The sequence below is a fragment of the Abramis brama genome, assembly GCF_963993115.1.
Source record: "Abramis brama genome assembly, chromosome: 19".
In the NCBI taxonomy this organism is placed as follows: domain Eukaryota; kingdom Metazoa; phylum Chordata; class Actinopteri; order Cypriniformes; family Leuciscidae; genus Abramis; species Abramis brama.
Window position 1 is genome coordinate 13,462,033 of NC_139981.1, and position 17,397 is coordinate 13,479,429.

At 39.9% G+C, this 17,397-nt stretch overlaps 1 protein-coding gene across 1 annotated transcript; it reads left to right on the forward strand.

The window, feature by feature from the left end:
• Positions 1-95: 95 nt before the first annotated feature.
• spef1 (sperm flagellar 1) lies at positions 96-11,889 on the forward strand. Its single transcript, XM_084093880.1, has 7 exons — positions 96-269; positions 465-580; positions 4,441-4,611; positions 4,717-4,759; positions 8,496-8,568; positions 8,675-8,771; positions 10,799-11,889. Exons 1-7 carry the CDS (start codon positions 155-157, stop codon positions 10,877-10,879), a joined length of 696 nt encoding a protein of 231 aa, XP_083950006.1. The 5' UTR covers positions 96-154; the 3' UTR covers positions 10,880-11,889.
• The last annotated feature ends 5,508 nt before the right edge of the window (positions 11,890-17,397 follow it).

Sequence of the window (17,397 nt, forward strand, 5' to 3'; positions counted from 1 at the left end):
AATCGATTCTCACGTGTACCGACATGACCTACTGCCATAGACACTGCGCCCTGCATTTTCGTTGCCTAGTAACGATTCAAACACTCATGATAATACGCGTTCCTCTGAGAATAACAGTTTCGGGCTTTAATCACGCAAAAGCTTGTTTCAAATTATGGATGGGCCTAAACAATTAGACGAAGAAACTTTGCAATACCTTTACGCGTGGATAGACAAGATACCGCTCTCCAGAACCAAACGGAATATATCAAGAGATTTTAGCGACGGAGGTAACTTAACGTTATCCTTCAAGAAACAAATAAAAACAATAGCTAATTAACTATTCATGTTTGTTGACATCGCATTTGAACAATGACTAGATACAAATAATGCAATATTATTATACTATTATATATTATCATCTAATTAACTGACATTTTCTCAGTTCAGTATAGTCTGAGTATTTTAATGGTTTCCATAAGCAGTTATGGCAGCAGAAGTAGTGAAGCATTTCTTCCCTAAGCTGGTGGAGCTGCACAACTACACGCCCGCACATTCCACGCAACAGAAGCTGAGTAACTGGAGCACCCTGAACAGGCATGTATATTTATTTGTTCTCCACGCAGATAGTAATGCAAACAGCGCACTGCTTATCTGACCCCTGCGTGTCGCTTGCCACATTCCCCGGAGGATTGCAGGAATGTTACATTACACCTCAGCAATAACACTATTAACACTAGCTGGGTCTCCAAACCTAATGAGTTGGCTAACTACTAGACAGCATACTTGGGCATCATATGTCGATCAGTGGGGGGAATGATGTAGAAAGAGCAGTTCCCTTTCAGTTCGGTTACGTTCGACGTAGTTAGGGACACGCTTAGGGAGCCTGTCATCTTTCAGTATTGATAAAACAAGCCAATGCACATTGGCGTGCGAAATTTGCATCTAAACACGGAAGCGGATGCTAGCACCATTTGTCTTTCGCTTCGGGTAGTTCACCCAAAAATGCAAATTCTGTCAGTAATTACTCACCCTCATGTTGTTCCAACCCCGTAAGACTTTCATTCATCTTTGGAACACAAATTAAGATATTTTTGATAAAATCTGACAGCTGGCTCACTTCTTCATAGGCTGCTAGGTAATTGATATCTGCCAGCCCAGAAAAGTTAGTAAAGACATCATTAAAATAGTCCAAGTGACTACAGTGGCTCAACCTTAAGTTTATCAAGCGACGAGAATACTTTTTGTGCGAAAAACAAACAAAAATTATTTTTTTTCAACTATTCATTTTCTTCTGTGCGGGCCTCTGAGTGAGTTCACAAAGTGTAACAGCGCAGCGCTTCTGGGTTGTACGTCAGAACGTAGGCTCACTATTGGCCAGCATCACATGCATCACACATGACCAGCGTCGGCCAATAGTGAGCCTACGTTCTGACGTACAACCCAGAAGCGCTGTGCTGTTACACTACGTAAACAGCTTAGGAGATTGACATGGAAGAGAAGAGATGGCTGAATAAAGTCATTATTTTTGCTTTGTTTTGCGCATGGGATCCACAGAGCGTGGTGTTCGTATCCTCAACTATCTCAACGACTGGCTGATACTAGCTCAGTCTCGGGAGCAGTTGTGCGAGCTTGCTGCTCCAGCATATCAGTCAGTTGGGTCTTCGGGTCAACTGGGAAAAGAGCAAACTCGCCCCTGTGCAGAGGATCTCTTTTCTCGGTATGGAGCTGGACTCGGTCCACCAGACGGCACGCCTCACAGAGGAACGTCTCCGGTCAGTGCTGAATTGCTTGAATACTGTCAAGAGCAGAACAGTGGTCCCACTGAAACTTTTTCAGAGGCTCCTGGGGCATATGGCATCCGCAGCCGCAGTAACGCAGCTCGGTTTGCTTCATATGAGACCGCTTCAGCACTGGCTTCACGGTCGAGTCCCAAGATGGGTGTGGCAAAGCGGCACGCTCCGTGTGACAATCACCCCGGCCTGCCGCCAAACCCTCAGCCCATGGTCAGACCCTTCGTTTCTCCGGGCCGGAGTGCCCCTAGAACAAGTGTCCAGGTATGCTGTGGTCTCCACAGATGCCTCCAACACCGGCTGGGGGGCCACGTACAACAGGCATGCAGTAGCGGGGGTCTTGGCAGGCCCCCAACTGCATTGGCACATCAACTGCCTCGAGTTGCTTGCAGTACACCTTGCTCTGAGACGCCTCAAAACGCCAGTCCGTTCGAACAACACCGTTGCATACATCAACCATCAAGGTGGTCTACGCTCCCCTCGCATGTCGCAAATCACCCGCCATCTCCTCCTATGGAGTCAGAAGCATCTGAGGTTGCTTCATGCCACTTATATCCCCGGCCTACTCAATCGTGCCACCGACGAGCTCTCACGACAGCCTGTGGCCCAGGGAGATTGTAGACTCCATCCCCAGGCGGTCCAGCTCATTTGGGACCACTTCGAGGCTGCACATATAGATCCGTTTGCCTCTCCGGACTCGTCCCATTGCCAGTTGTTTTACTCCCTGACCGAGGGGACCCTCGGCACGGATGCACTGGCACACAGCTGGCCTCAGGGCTTCCGCAAGTATGCGTTTCCCCCAGTGAGCCTTCTCACACAGACACTGTGCAAAGTCAGGGAGGAAGAGGAGCAGGTCTTGCTAATTGCCCCTTATTGGCCCAACCGGACCTAGTTCCCTGAACTGATGCTCCTCTCGACAGCCCCTCCCTGGCCCACTCTTCTCAGGGAGGACCTCCTCTCTCAGAGACGGGGCACCGTATGGCACCCGCGTCCAGACCTCTGGGAACTTCATGTCTGGTCCCTGGATGGGACGCAGAGGTTCTAGGTGATCTACCACAAGCTGTCGTAGAAACCATCACTTCTTTTTGGAATATGGTGTTACAATCATTGTCTGATCTGATTGGTATTCAGCTCCCTATGGACCCTGTTTTACATCTTCTCAATGATGACTCTAAACTTGAAGACATGAATGAAAGATCTAGAAAAATTTGGTTAGCTGGTCTTACAGCAGCCAAGAAAATCATTGTTCAAGTTTGGGTTCCACCCCACAACTTAGCCCATAAGCATTGGCTGAATACGTTCTTAGAGATTCTTTTTCTTGAACTTTCTTCTGCCAAGATCAACGGCGCTACACCTCGGACTATACAAACATGGAGCAATGGAATTGCTAGAGTTCAGGACATTTTACTGGAAAGACACTAAGTGGACTGTTCTTTAACATTGACTGTGCTACACTGATAGTTATGTTGTATCCCATGCGGTAGGGGTGGGTGGGAGGGGGTTGAATGTATTGCCATGTATATCTGTACTGTCACAATATCTCTTTTATATTGTTACCCAAAAAGGCAATAAAAATTGAGTACAAAAAAAGAAAAGAAACCATCACTTCTGCGAAAGCACCCTCTACGAGGCTTCCTTACGCCCTGAAGTGGAACTTGTTCGTTGAGTTATGTTCTTCTCCCCGAGAAGACCCCAGAAGATGTTCGATCGGTGCTGTGCTTTCCTTCCTGCAAGACGGGTTGGAGCGAGGGCTGTCTCCCTCCACCCTCAAAGTGTATGTTGCCTCTATTGCCGCACATCACGATGCAGTTGATGGGAGATCCGTGGGGAAGCACGAGCTGATCGTCAGGTTCCTGAGGGGCGCGAGGAGACTGAATCCGCCTTGCCCCCCATCTATACCCTCTTATCTCTGGTGCTGACGGCACTGCAGAGACCTCCCTTTGAGCCATTGCAGGCAGCAGAGTTAAAAGTCCTGTCTATAAAAACAGTTCTCCTGCTTGCTTTGGCTTCTATCAAGAGGGTAGGGGACCTGCACACATTTTCGGTTGACGAATAGTGCCTGGAATTCGGGCCGGCCGACTCTCACGTAATCCTGAGACCCCAGCCTGTATATGTGCCCAAGGTTCCTACCACTCCCTTTTGGGACCAGGTGGTGAACCTGCAAGCGCTGTCCCTGGAGGAGGCAAAGGCAAACCCAGCCCTGGCTTTTCTCTGTCCCGTCGGCACTCTGTGCCTGTACGTGGACAGAACACAAAGCCTCAGGACCTCAGACCAGCTCTTCGTCTGTTACGGAGGCCAGCAGAAGGGAAAGGCTGTCTCCAAGCAGAGGTTGGCCCACTGGATAGTGGATGCCATCATCTTGGCGTATCAATCCCAGGACGTACCATGCCCCCCCCTTTTGGAAAACAAATCGTGCGTGCATCCGCTTCCATGTTTATACCTGCGCTGCGGGCCGGAGCGCAAGATGCAAATCTCGCACGCCAATGTGCATTGGCTCATTTTATCAATACTGGAAGATGACAGGCTCCCTAAGCGTGATCCCAATCAGTACGGTACGTCTGACTACATCTCCGTTCCCTTCTTCAGGAAATGAGGGTTACATGCGTAACGAGACGTTTTACTACCAAGAAATTCCTTATGTTTGTATATAATTGAACAACACACGCCTGCATCATGTTCTCATTTCAGAAAGGTTTTCTCCAAGCTGAACTTTCAAATACCTGAGGACTTTCTGAAGAAAATTGTGGTCAGCACACCAGGCTACATTGAAACAGTCCTTTGCTCTCTAAAAGAGAAGATAGAGGAAAAGAGACAAGAAAAACAATTCGATAGTACACAGGTGAGTCTGTGTGAATTTGCGTTGTCCGTTATATTTGCATCATTCATTATTCTTTATAATGGTTGACCGAGCAGTATTTTAACCCTGTCTCATCCTTTTTCATAGGACTTGGAATATTACAGCACATCAAATGGACAGCTGAGACCAGGTAGATACTGTAAAACATGTTGCACAGAAACGGGACTATAGCTTTTCAAGTTTTATATGCTACAGTAAGGCAATGAAGTCATTTTGAAAAGATATGACATGAAGGTCATGGCTCAGGAGTAGGTGAGGGAGGCGCTGGCGAAGCCCCCCCCCCCCCCCTTTTGGGTGGGACGGGCGCATCGATATTGCAGTATCAATATCTATCAATCTATTACCATTTTGTGATCCTATGGCCGTCTCTCGCTATGTTTTTTCTGGGGTAGGTTGCCAGGACTTTCCCCAACCCTCCCCATTACATGGCTTCATACTCACACACACACACCTATGGCCAATTTGGCATGTTCAAGAAGTTTAAGAAGGTAAAGAAATCTTTAAGAAAGTGCACATGTTTTATATTGTTGTATTTTAGTTTAATTCATTTATATTTATGTTGTCATTTTGTATTGTTTAATCACAATATTTTTAATCACAAAAAGTATCGGTATTGTATCAACTTAAAAAAGTTTGCTATTGCCCATCCCTAGTGACTGGCTTTGATTCTAGGTTCATTAAGACTGTTTTTTATAAAAGTCACTTCACAAATCAGTACGTTTTAGTTGTCTGTAAAATGTCCCTAAAAAATGAAAATTCTGTCATCATTTATTCACCTTCATGTCATTCCAAACCCATAAGACTTTTGTTAATCTTCAAAAAGTATTGTGAAAATATACGATCACGTTATATGATGAACAGATTTAAAGGGGAACTGAAACTAACAAAATATAATTCGATAACATGTTGGTTATTAAAATTGTAAACAATTAATTCAAAAATAATTTTAAAAACAAAACATATATGAAGTTTTTCCCAATACTGAAATTTACATTTGTTGTTATCAGAGCACTGCCGTATTCAATGGCGTCACTGGCATGGTACCACTGTAGGCTACTAACGTTATGTCAGGCTACTCTACTGCTACTCTGACTGAACTGACTGATTTTGACTGTACACATTTTTTTAACCGTACAAGTTAACACTAAAAACAGCATTTAAGTAAGAAATTGAACTTGGATTATACAACTTGATTTAGATGGACTACTTTTTACTTATCGCCTAAGTTTTGATTACCTGGACTTTCAGTGGAGGGACAGAAATATCTCAGGTTTCATTAAAAATATCTTAAAGGTCCCGTTCTTCGTGATCCCATGTTTCAAACTTTAGTTAGTGTGTAATGTTGTTGTTAGAGTATAAATAATATCTGTAAAATTATAAAGCTCAAAGTTCAATGCCAAGCGAGATATTTTATTTAACAGAAGTCGCCTACATCAAACGGCCCGTTTGGACTACATCCCTCTACTTCCTTCTTTAATGACGTCAGTAGAACAGTTTTTTGACTAACCTCCGCCCACAGGAATGCTCCCTCAACTCTACCGAAATTCGTTTATGTACTTGCACACTTCTTATAACTTACTGTGTTTACTCAGCTCTTACGGTGATTTTCTGAAGTAAAACTGACGCTTCATCTTTTGTGTGATGTACAATAAACTTTATTAAACTCATCAGTATATGTTTGATCATCATTCGGACCTGGTCCGAAACAGCAGACTTGTAGGCTATTAATAATGGATACATACAAGCAGATGACAAATACGTTATAATAACCGTAATTAAACTACTAAACTATACCTGTTACATCTTTATACAGCACTCTGACTCTGTAGGCATTATTGTCCGACTCGAAATGAACACCGTTACTGAGAGTTTCTGATATGAAATTGTCCTGAGAGACTGAGCGCGAGCTCATGAAGCTCCGCCCCCTGTGCCGTCCAGCAGCAGCTTATTTGCATTTAAAGGGCACAAACAGCGCGTTTTTCTGAGCCCCCAAAAATGACAATTTAAACATGCTGTAAAAAATGATCTGTTGGGTATTTTGAGCTGAAACTTCACATACACACTCTGGGGACATCAGAGACTTATTTTACATCTTGTGAAAAGGGGCATTGTTATTTTTGTGTGAACTATCCTTTTAAGCTCAAGAAGGAAGCTGAAACCATGTCTATACCTCTACAGAACATGACTCCCATAGATAAATGTGACGCAATGTGGCATGACCTCAATCACCCCCCACCTAAATGTGTTAGTGGAAGTCAGTGGCCACTGGCCAGTGTTCCCACCCATATCAACTGTTTGCTGTGAAGGGAGGACATGTGAACTGTAGACATGTGTTTGCTGTCTCCGCTGCATATGAATTGTGATGATTATTTTTGATGCTAGTAAGAATGTAGTCTAATTCCACTGTTTAGCTCATCATTTGTCTAAACAGATCATATCTGAACACTTGGAAATGTGTCATCATTATGTTTTTAGGAACAGGTCAGTGTTAATAGATGAGCTGATTGTCACAATACTCAGAAAACACAGCCCTTGCCTCAGTAACTGTAAACCAAACTACCAAGATTAGCAAATTAAGTGTCACAAGTGCTAAGGAGTTTATTTATGCCATTTTATGTGCAAAGAAGAGCAGTTTCCTTGAAAACTAAGTCAAGACTTTTAGAGATGGTCAAGTGTCTTAGGTTTTGTGTGCTCAGGCCTTCTGCTTAGTTCAACCTAAAATGACATTTCTGTCATAATTTACTCACCATCATGTCGTTCCAAACCTTTCTTCTGTGAAACATAAAATAAAATATTTGAAGAATACCACTGAAAACCCAATACAATATCTTCTATTGTGTTTCACAGAAAGTCATACAGTCTTTTTTAAAGATATTTTAACTGATAAGAATCCACAGATAAAAAAAAATATATAGGCTATATATTAGATAAATATACAGGTGCTCCAGTTTCAAGTTTAGTTTGATAAACAGTTATGGAAACTTATTCTTTCCATATGTATTAGGATGTGTTTAGAAATAGGCCAAATGCATTGCATGGTCTGTACTCTTAACATAACATGGAGAAGGGCCAGATCAACCCTCCATTTCCCACACCTCATCATCATGGCGTCTTAGTCATGACAACATCTGGTTTCAGGTCCTACTCCCTCTTTTCTTGATAGAAAAGGTTCTGCGTCCATCAGCTCCATTTACCAGATAGCCCTTATCACTTCCAACAGGCTCAACACACTTGGCTAAAAGCCCTTTTCATCCATAGCAAACACAAGCCAACCAACAGTAGACTATTGAGTCTATTATGAGACCTGAAAGGCTAGATTGTTTCTGATATATCATATTATCGAAGTGCAGACCTTTTCTGTTAAGGAAACGGGAGGCTTTTTACTTTTTTTTTTACTATGTTTATAAGGTGAAGCACAGCTGGTGTTGATGATTCAAAGCTTAAAGCCAAATAAAACTACTGCTTCGTTGTTACAGTCTGGTGCCCCGTCAATGTGTCTTTTTGACCTTATTGTGTTTAATGGGTTCAAATGGAGTCTAATTAGTTTAGCCTTCCTGGCTAAGCAATTCTCATGAGCTTTAAAAACCTAAAGTATGGGGAGTACCACTCATCTAGAGGAAATTGATGCAGGGTATCATGAGGATAAGGTCTCGGTGCCTGAATTTAGCCTGGAGGGATCCTGAAGCTGGTCTATGCCAAGACCCGGCACTTGAGTTTTAGGCTGTCACCTATATTTGTCCATCAGGACATGTTTACCATGTTTTTGTTAGTTTCAAAACCAAAAATGTTTAAATGAAAATGTTTTTTGTTTTTGTTTTTTTTTAATATCACCTTGTCCCTTTCTGTGTCTTCTCACATTTATACAGTGAATCATATGATGGTTTTTGAGAACACTCCAGCCACCAATCCAAGCACTGTGATGAAAACAGGCAAAGTCAGGTATTGAGTGATGAGATTTTGTTAAATAGAACTTTCGGAGGTCTTTGATGTAGGCCTGTGAAAAAAGATATACATTTATAATGGACTTGTTGTAAATCTTGCCTAGTGCTGCTGCAGCCTTGGGACCAAATGCGGATCCATCTGTCCGTTTACTCTTGGAAAAAAAGGACCAAGACATTTTGACTTTACAGGAGACTGTTGAGGTAAGGTTTTGATGTTAAAATAACAACAACAACAAAATCCAACTTGATATGCAGATTTCCCATATAGTGTAAACACTGTTGATCTTTGGCACTTTCAGCATTGCTTTGTTTGTCAGAGATTAGACATGTTTGCTCAACCAAAGGCATGAATATTTGGGTTTAGCTGCCTGTTTGTCTGCTGACCAAATATGGGGGGAAGGTTTAGGAAACCTGCATCGAAACAGTCATTATGTTTGCAGTTTCGTTTTGTGCCACTAGTAGTGCAGAAACCACACTCTGCACCTTCTGCAATCAATGAAAATGAAAATCTATTTTCAAAATGCATGTTATTGATCTTATTGTAAATGATTCATCCATTTATACATTTTATTTATTTTAACATAGTAATTTTCAAATAAAAAACAACGTATCTCAATCTTCCAGTGAAATGACAAACTTTATCAATCATTTAGTCTTAAATCCCCTGCAAGCTCACATTCATCTGCCTCTGTTTTTGAGTGCAATGCCCACATTTCAAAATTCAATCAACAACCAATTAATAGAACTATGTCACCGGCCTACATTTATTATTTTCTGATAATCTGTTTCACTTGGATGTACGTCCCAATACAGAACCAAAAAATCATTTTAAAGGGGTCCTATTCTGCTTTTTCACTTTTTCAACTTTAGTTAGTCTGTAATGTTGCTGCTTGAGCATAAAAAAGATTTGCCAGGATACAAAGCTCCAAAGCATTTTATTTAACAGAATCCACTTTCCAAGAACTACAACGAACGATTAGTTTGGACTACAACAGGATTTTTCCGGATCTTATGAAGTCACAATGTTACTCATTTAAATAATCCCCGCCCACGGAATATGCAAAAAAAGGTGCGAGGCCTGGTTGAGCTGCACTAGAGAAGACAGTTCCTAAGGTTTAACTTGTAGTTAAAATTTCTTTTAAACACTGTTTCTGAACATTATAACCCCAACGTTTGTATGTGCGCTGCACATTTTACCAAGGACAGCTTCTAGAGACTAAGAGAAAACAATGCAGGCTACGCACAAAAGCTTCTCCTGAAATGGAGCAGTTTTCACTTTGTCGGGACAATCTGTTGTTTGTGGATCACAACTTGTAAGTATGTCTTATTATTTCTAGTTGCGTTTTCTATTAACAGTTCTAATTATGAGTTTATGTTGGTGTTACGATGTAAACAAAGGGCAAAGCTTTGCCTCATCTCGCCTGCTTGCTGTTAGGGTAAGGGGAGTGACATTTCCCGAACGTGTGCTTCTCCGCTAAGTGGTGCCAACACACTGGGACACATTTAGTATTTCATATAATGTGTTTTTTGAACAATCAAGCATGAAAGCATAGTACACCCCAAAAACAAAATCAAGACTTTGTAAAAGGGCATAATATGACCCCTTTAAATATTTATTTCTTGCATGAGACGTACAGATATTCTTTAAAAATGTTAAATCTTATGACTTGCAAATCCCAAAACCTAACTAACAAGTTAGTTTCAGCACCTTTAGCATACAATGCCAGCTGGTGAGAGATGATTGTGTCGCAAAAGGAAATTTGTCCTTCCTGTACTGTTCTCCCTGCATTTGGTCAAGGGCTGCAGGTCACATGTACACTGACATGTTTCCTGTCACTGTTGTGGTAATGTGGTAAGAGATTGCAAGATTGTTAAATGAGTCACTTTGAGTTCAGCAGACGTGATATTTGTCATCTGACAATTAGTAAGACATTTTTTTGATTTTCAGCAAAACATTCAACTGCTTTAAGTTTGATAATTGCAACTGTTTGCGTTTCAATTGAAAGAAAATAAATTCAGTAACTGTCCACCTTTTATCAACTTCTGCAGTCATTTGAATAGTCATCAAAGTTTATACGGATGGAAATTACACAACATAACGATTGTGACATTACCCTTCTGTTTGTTTGTTCTTTTGTGCCATTGGCTTTGCCTTTGGTCTTGCAGATATTATATCATAAACCTACAACCACTGTTGAATATCACCTAAATGTTCTACTTTCCTCCAGATTTTACAGATTAAAGTAAACCGATTGGAGAACCTTGTGCATCTTAAGGACCTACGCATTAAGGACTTGACAAAGCACTAAGAGCAATATAAAGGCACAAAACTCATGATCTTATTATTTCATTACATTGTCACCATAAGGATGTGCATACTATATGCATACTCAACACTCCTAGACTAGTTAACTTGTAAAAAGCTGGTGTGTTGTCCATGTGAAATTATCTTTTTTTCCATACCTGTTTCCTAACCTGTGATCGTTAGCACACAGAAACACTGATGGCTATTTCTTTAACTTGCATATTGCATTAGCACCAGCAGTTACCATCTTCAGCAGTTATTGCTTCTGCATATGAATGATTCACAAGTATCAGTATAGTTTTTATTTTTAGGTTTTAAGTTGTATTTTTTCACTATTTTTCTTTTTTTCACTCAATATTTAAGAACAGACCTCCATCACCATTGATCGTGATAATCTTACAAAGCTTACTCTCAACAGTAAATGCAGTGATAGTGGTTTTATTTTATGTGGAATTATTGAACACTATATTTAGTATATATAATTATTTTGATGTTATAATTGTGTGATTTTCAAAATCTTAATGATTTTCCATAGTATACCCAGTAAATATATATTTTTTTTTTTGCTTCATAAATTTGGTTTTACTGTATTTTGGAATTTTTCTTATCATTTTACATTGTTTGTAAGTCACCTGACTTTACAGTATTATTAGTCGTCATGTCATAAGACCAGTCTGCCATGTTTGTGGCTGATGTTAGATGTCGAAAGTAAAGTATTTGCAATGTTATCACGTTATTTTACATATGCATCTACTTATGTAAAATACATCTTGTTTTTTTTCACCTGTGTTTTGATCCGGAGATTCTGTACTCTTTCAGAAGACGTGTAATATCGCTTCCCTACCGTATAAAAGTGAAAACACAGAAAACCAGAAAATTCTGTCAATGGCAGGGAAGCGTTTTCTTATAAATGAAGTCAATGGTAGGGAAAGAGTAGCCTACGCACTTTGCATAGACACTAAAATATCCAATGACATTTATTTTTATCAAGTTTCACTTCTCCTTTCTTTAAGAATATCCTCCTTTGACACATAGACTGCAGGCAAACATTGATTCTTAACTTATACAGTGAGGAAAATAAGTATTTGAACACCCTGCTATTTTGCAAGTTCTCCCACTTAGAAATCATGGAGGGGTCTGAAATTGTCATCGTAGGTGCATGTCCACTGTGAGAGACATAATCTAAAAAAAAAAAATCCAGAAATCACAATGTATGATTTTTTAACTATTTATTTGTATGATACAGCTGCAAATAAGTATTTGAACACCTGAGAAAATCAATGTTAATATTTGGTACAGTAGCCTTTGTTTGCAATTACAGAGGTCAAACGTTTCCTGTAGTTTTTCACCAGGTTTGCACACACTGCAGGAGGGATTTTGGCCCACTCCTCCACACAGATCTTCTCTAGATCAGTCAGGTTTCTGGGCTGTCGCTGAGAAACACAGAGTTTGAGCTCCCTCCAAAGATTCTCTATTGGGTTTAGGTCTGGAGACTGGCTAGGCCACGCCAGAACCTTGATATGCTTCTTACAGAGCCACTCCTTGGTTATCCTGGCTGTGTGCTTCGGGTGTCATGTTGGAAGACCCAGCCTCGACCCATCTTCAATGCTCTAACTGAGGGAAGGAGGTTGTTCCCCAAAATCTCGCAATACATGGCCCCGGTCATCCTCTCCTTAATACAGTGCAGTCGCCCTGTCCCATGTGCAGAAAAACACCCCCAAAACATGATGCTACCACCCCCATGCTTCACAGTAGGGATGGTGTTCTTGGGATGGTACTCATCATTCTTCTTCCTCCAAACACGTTTAGTGGAATTATGACCAAAAAGTTCTATTTTGGTCTCATCTGACCACATGACTTTCTCCCATGACTCCTCTGGATCATCCAAATGGTCATTGGCAAACTTAAGACGGGCCTTGACATGTGCTGGTTTAAGCAGGGGAACCTTCCGTGCCATGCATGATTTCAAACCATGACGTCTTAGTGTATTACCAACAGTAACCTTGGAAACGGTGGTCCCAGCTCTTTTCAGGTCATTGACCAGCTCCTCCCGTGTAGTTCTGGGCTGATTTCTCACCTTTCTTAGGATCATTGAGACCCCACGAGGTGAGATCTTGCATGGAGCCCCAGTCCGAGGGAGATTGACAGTCATGTTTAGCTTCTTCCATTTTCTAATGATTGCTCCAACAGTGGACCTTTTTTCACCAAGCTGCTTGGCAATTTCCCCGTAGCCCTTTCCAGCCTTGTGGAGGTGTACAATTTTGTCTATAGTGTCTTTGGACAGCTCTTTGGTCTTGGCCATGTTAGTAGTTGGATTCTTACTGATTGTATGGGGTGGACAGGCGTCTTTATGCAGCTAACGACCTCAAACAGGTGCATCTAATTTAGGATAATAAATGGAGTGGAGGTGGACATTTTAAAGGCAGACTAATAGGTCTTTGAGGGTCAGAATTCTAGCTGATAGACAGGTGTTCAAATACTTATTTGCAGCTGTATCATACAAATAAATAGTTAAAAAATCATATATTGTGATTTCTGATTTTTTTTTTTAGATTATGTCTCTCACAGTGGGCATGCACCTACGATGACAATTTCAGACCCCTCCATGATTTCCAAGTGGGAGAACTTGCAAAATAGCAGGGTGTTCAAATACTTATTTTCCTCACTGTATATAGGCCTATTTATGTTTATTATTATTATTATTATGCATTCGTAAAGTGGCATTATAGGCTGTGAAGAAGGCTCGTCAGCATGCCACAGTTGCCCATACAGGTGTTAGCAGTCATTGATCAACTTCCCTCCATGAGTCTATCCAGTGAGTGAAAAGTTATCAACACATCACATTCTGTTTCCCTGGGGGGCCATCAACAGCTCCCTCGTTTCACCACAGGCTATTCTTTATCATAAAGTTATCAGATCATGGGAGACCTGTAATTTGGGGGGGGGGGTTTCTTTCAACAATGTAGATTTGGCTCCAGCAGAGTTGCAGCCACTCATCCTCTCTCTGCTCTTTTTGGCTCCAGGAGTTCACAAAATCCTTTTAAAACAGTATTTGCAATCACTTTGTGTCTCTCTCATGAGGCATGTGTTTATACTAACATCAACCCCATGTGGAAACCTCAGACCAAATGTAAACAGTTCTGCAGCAAAGTTGAGAGTGGAAAAAAGCTTTATGGCTATATGTAAGAGATCATTATGAATTACAAATACGTTCTTATAATTGAGTGAATATTGCTGGATATATCCTGAAAAAGATATGTTTCATATAAGAAGCTGATACTTTGTGCCATAAAGTTCTCATAGCTCCCTGGTGACTCAAGCTGAGCTCTCAGAGAGAGACCGGCGGAATTTGGGGGTTGGATCTTTGGGTGGTAAAGCAGCATTAAAGCTCTCTGAGTCACACTGAATTACAGTCAAATGCATGCCTGAGCCCCTCAGCAAACGGTATATGAAGACAGCACACTGTGAGAACGTCTGGAACGGGAGTTGTTCTCATAAAGAGAGAATGAGAGTGATACTCCCTCTAGTCTATTACAATGTCTCATTTTTAAGACCATTTACAAAAGGACAGAGTATAAAAGAGTCCAATACAATAGAGGAAAAGCAAAATAAAGTACTGCACATACTCTCCTTCAGAGAGCTTTTTCAGGAGTGTTCAAATTTAAGAGCTTACTCTTCCACTAGCATTTTTGGTCAGTTTCAAGTGAGCATGTTTAGTGCTTGCACTTCAGAGAATCTTGTCTTCAAATGTTTAATTGTCATGATGTTTTTTTCACAACTAGTTTTATATGTCAGGTTTCGCAATGTATGTTTTTCCAGTTTCCATTATAATTCTGAATATTCCATGTTCAGTACATGTTGGGCTCAATCAACAGCAACTGTGGCATAATGTTGATTACCACAAAAATGTAATCTTTGTAACTTTTTCTTAAAAAAATAAATATTCACAAAAAAAAGTGAAAATCCAAGTTATGGTGAGGCAATGTAAGTAATCAGTTTGCAGAGGTAAAAGGCATTAATGTGAAGGTTATAATTGTATAAAAGCACATTAATTCTTCCCTTAAAACTGTTTGAGATCTAAGGTTTTTTAAATCAAAGTTTTTTGCAGAATTACAGGGTTTAGGCCGTTATGTTATCATGGCAAAGAACTTTTAAAACTATATATGACTTTATGCAAAAAAGTTGGTAATCGAAAACTAAAACCATGTTAACAGGCATATTGTTTATTGTTGTATAGCTAGAAACAGTGAGTATTTTAACGTTTCCATTCACTACTATGGTTTGCCTCTCTTTAGCCCAGATTTTTTAAGTTATGAGGAACAAATCAAAAATGAATTTTTGTGCTAATTAAAATGATGCCACAAATGCTGTCTATTGAACTCAGAATATTCATTAGAGCAATGATAATGGTAGGCCTGCAATCCTTTTACTGAAGGTTCCTGTAATTCTCAAACTGAAAGTCCTCACCACTGTGCTGTATAGGGTTGAACTGCTGAGACATTCAACCCAAGCATTCATTATGACAATTTATCAACATTTGGAAGGTTAAGATCATCAGGTAAAGAAGTGTAAAATGACATGACAATAGTGTTGTTTTGTTTTGCACACAGTGAAAACAAACAAAACTCAAGGCGTGACACTGCATAGTAAATTCATTAAAATCTGATGGTACAATTCCAGTGACAGAGTTCAGATGTAAGGGATAGCCTTGATTCCTATCCCAGTCATCTGTTTCTGTTCAGACTAAGACATGACTGTCTGAAGCGTTCCTTTCTTTTATGTTGTTTAAATGACTCTTGGAAGATTAATGAGGGAGGATTTTGAAATGCAATGAAAACCACATGGTAATCAAACTGACTGAAAAACATTTAAAACATTCTGTAAATAAAAATGTCTTTTTATACCAGGTAATTGGTATGTTTATTGTGTTTTCCTCCTATTCACTTCTTTTCTCAAAGGATGACTGAAGATGGGAAAGAGATCCACAAACATAGTTTGGGATTGATTTTTTGCATGGATGTTTCCTTAATGTCCCTGCTGTACATAACTGCAGATGTTCACATAACAGAATCTGTGTGCTCTGTTGAACTTTTTGTCTGAGTAATCTGGAAACAAGCTGTCTGCTGTCATCAGAGACATGATCCGTCAATGAAGATCTATTAGTCTAAATGAGATACATCCTGGACAATACATAAAGACAAATACTTTACTGATTATCGTTCTAGTCATGACAATTCCAGCATTGAAAATGGCTTAATTTAAGTTTCATTACACTTAAAAGCCTTTCAAATTTTGCAAATCTTGAAATGAACCAGTTCAGGAGTTAACTGATGACAAGTATGGGAAAAATCTTGGAGTGTAAAACAAAGTCAGCGATAAACTCAGGTGTTATCAGGGAGAGATGCTAACCCTGTGACACACCCAGGGGTAAAAGGAGACCTCAAAGCATTGCTTTCAAATCTCACAACCTTAAAAACAGACCTGCACTGAGTCATGATGATTAAGTGGATGTGCAAGCAGCAAGATAACTGTTCTTCCCTTGCCAAGATAAGAGAACCACACACATAATGCACATTAACATCCGCCAAAACACTAGATGCAAGCAAAAAAAAAAAAAAAAACACACAAGTGGGTTTTTATATTTTATGGGGACAATTCATAGGCATTATGATTTTTATACTGTGTAAACTGTATATTCTATCCCCTAACCAATTTTACAATTTCAAAACAAAAAAAACCCCACTATGATTTATAAGCTGTTTTTCTCATGGGGACTTTCAGACAGATTTCATATATTGCCCTCATGACATTTTGTCCCCATAATGTAGGGCACACCTGACCTGAACCACACACACTATACTGTTCCGGGCCATGTTTTTGAAAAGTTTCTTATGCTCATGCAACAAGGCTAATTTATTTAAGCAGGAATACAGTGAAACTATAATATTGTAAAATATTATTAAAATTTTAAATAACTGTTTTCCATTTTAATGTTTTAGTGTAATTTATTACTGTGATGGCTGTGAAAGCTTAGTCATTACCCCAGTCTTCAGTGTAACATGATCCTTCTGAAGTCTATATTAGCTATTTTGAGAAACACTCCTGATTCATATAACTTGAACTGTAATGGGATTGTATTGCTTTTCTTATGATGGATCCATAGGCCTTTAACTTTTTTAATAAAATAACAAACATTATTGAATTAAAAAACAAAAATTGTTTTTTGATTTCATGCTTTGTTTATAATGAGGAGGTCGTTTTAAGCCTTGAAACTTGTACGTTTTTTTTAATGTTCTTATGTCAAATGTTTGAGTAAATTTTGTTTTTTCAGGTCATCCCTATAAGAAAAATCGTACTGACCCCAAACTTTGGAACGTTAGTGTGTGTGTATAGGCCTAATGCAAAATTCTGTTTCACAACCAGTATAGCCTAAGTATGTGCTGTATCTATTCAGTTAAAACTACAACGTCATGTGTCACAAAATCAGATTTGGGCATGTAGAAATCCCCTTAGATTGGTCTG

What these genes read in the sequence shown, in the direction of transcription:
- spef1 (XM_084093880.1), top strand. Translation starts at nt 155, where the DNA reads ATGGATGGGCCTAAACAATTAGACGAAGAAACTTTGCAATACCTTTAC. An exon ending in GGAGCACCCTGAACAGGCAT is followed by an intron (nt 581 to 4,440) that starts GTATATTTATTT and finishes CAACACACGCCT; the next exon opens with GCATCATGTTCTCATTTCAG. An exon ending in CTTTACAGGAGACTGTTGAG is followed by an intron (nt 8,772 to 10,798) that starts GTAAGGTTTTGA and finishes ACTTTCCTCCAG; the next exon opens with ATTTTACAGATTAAAGTAAA.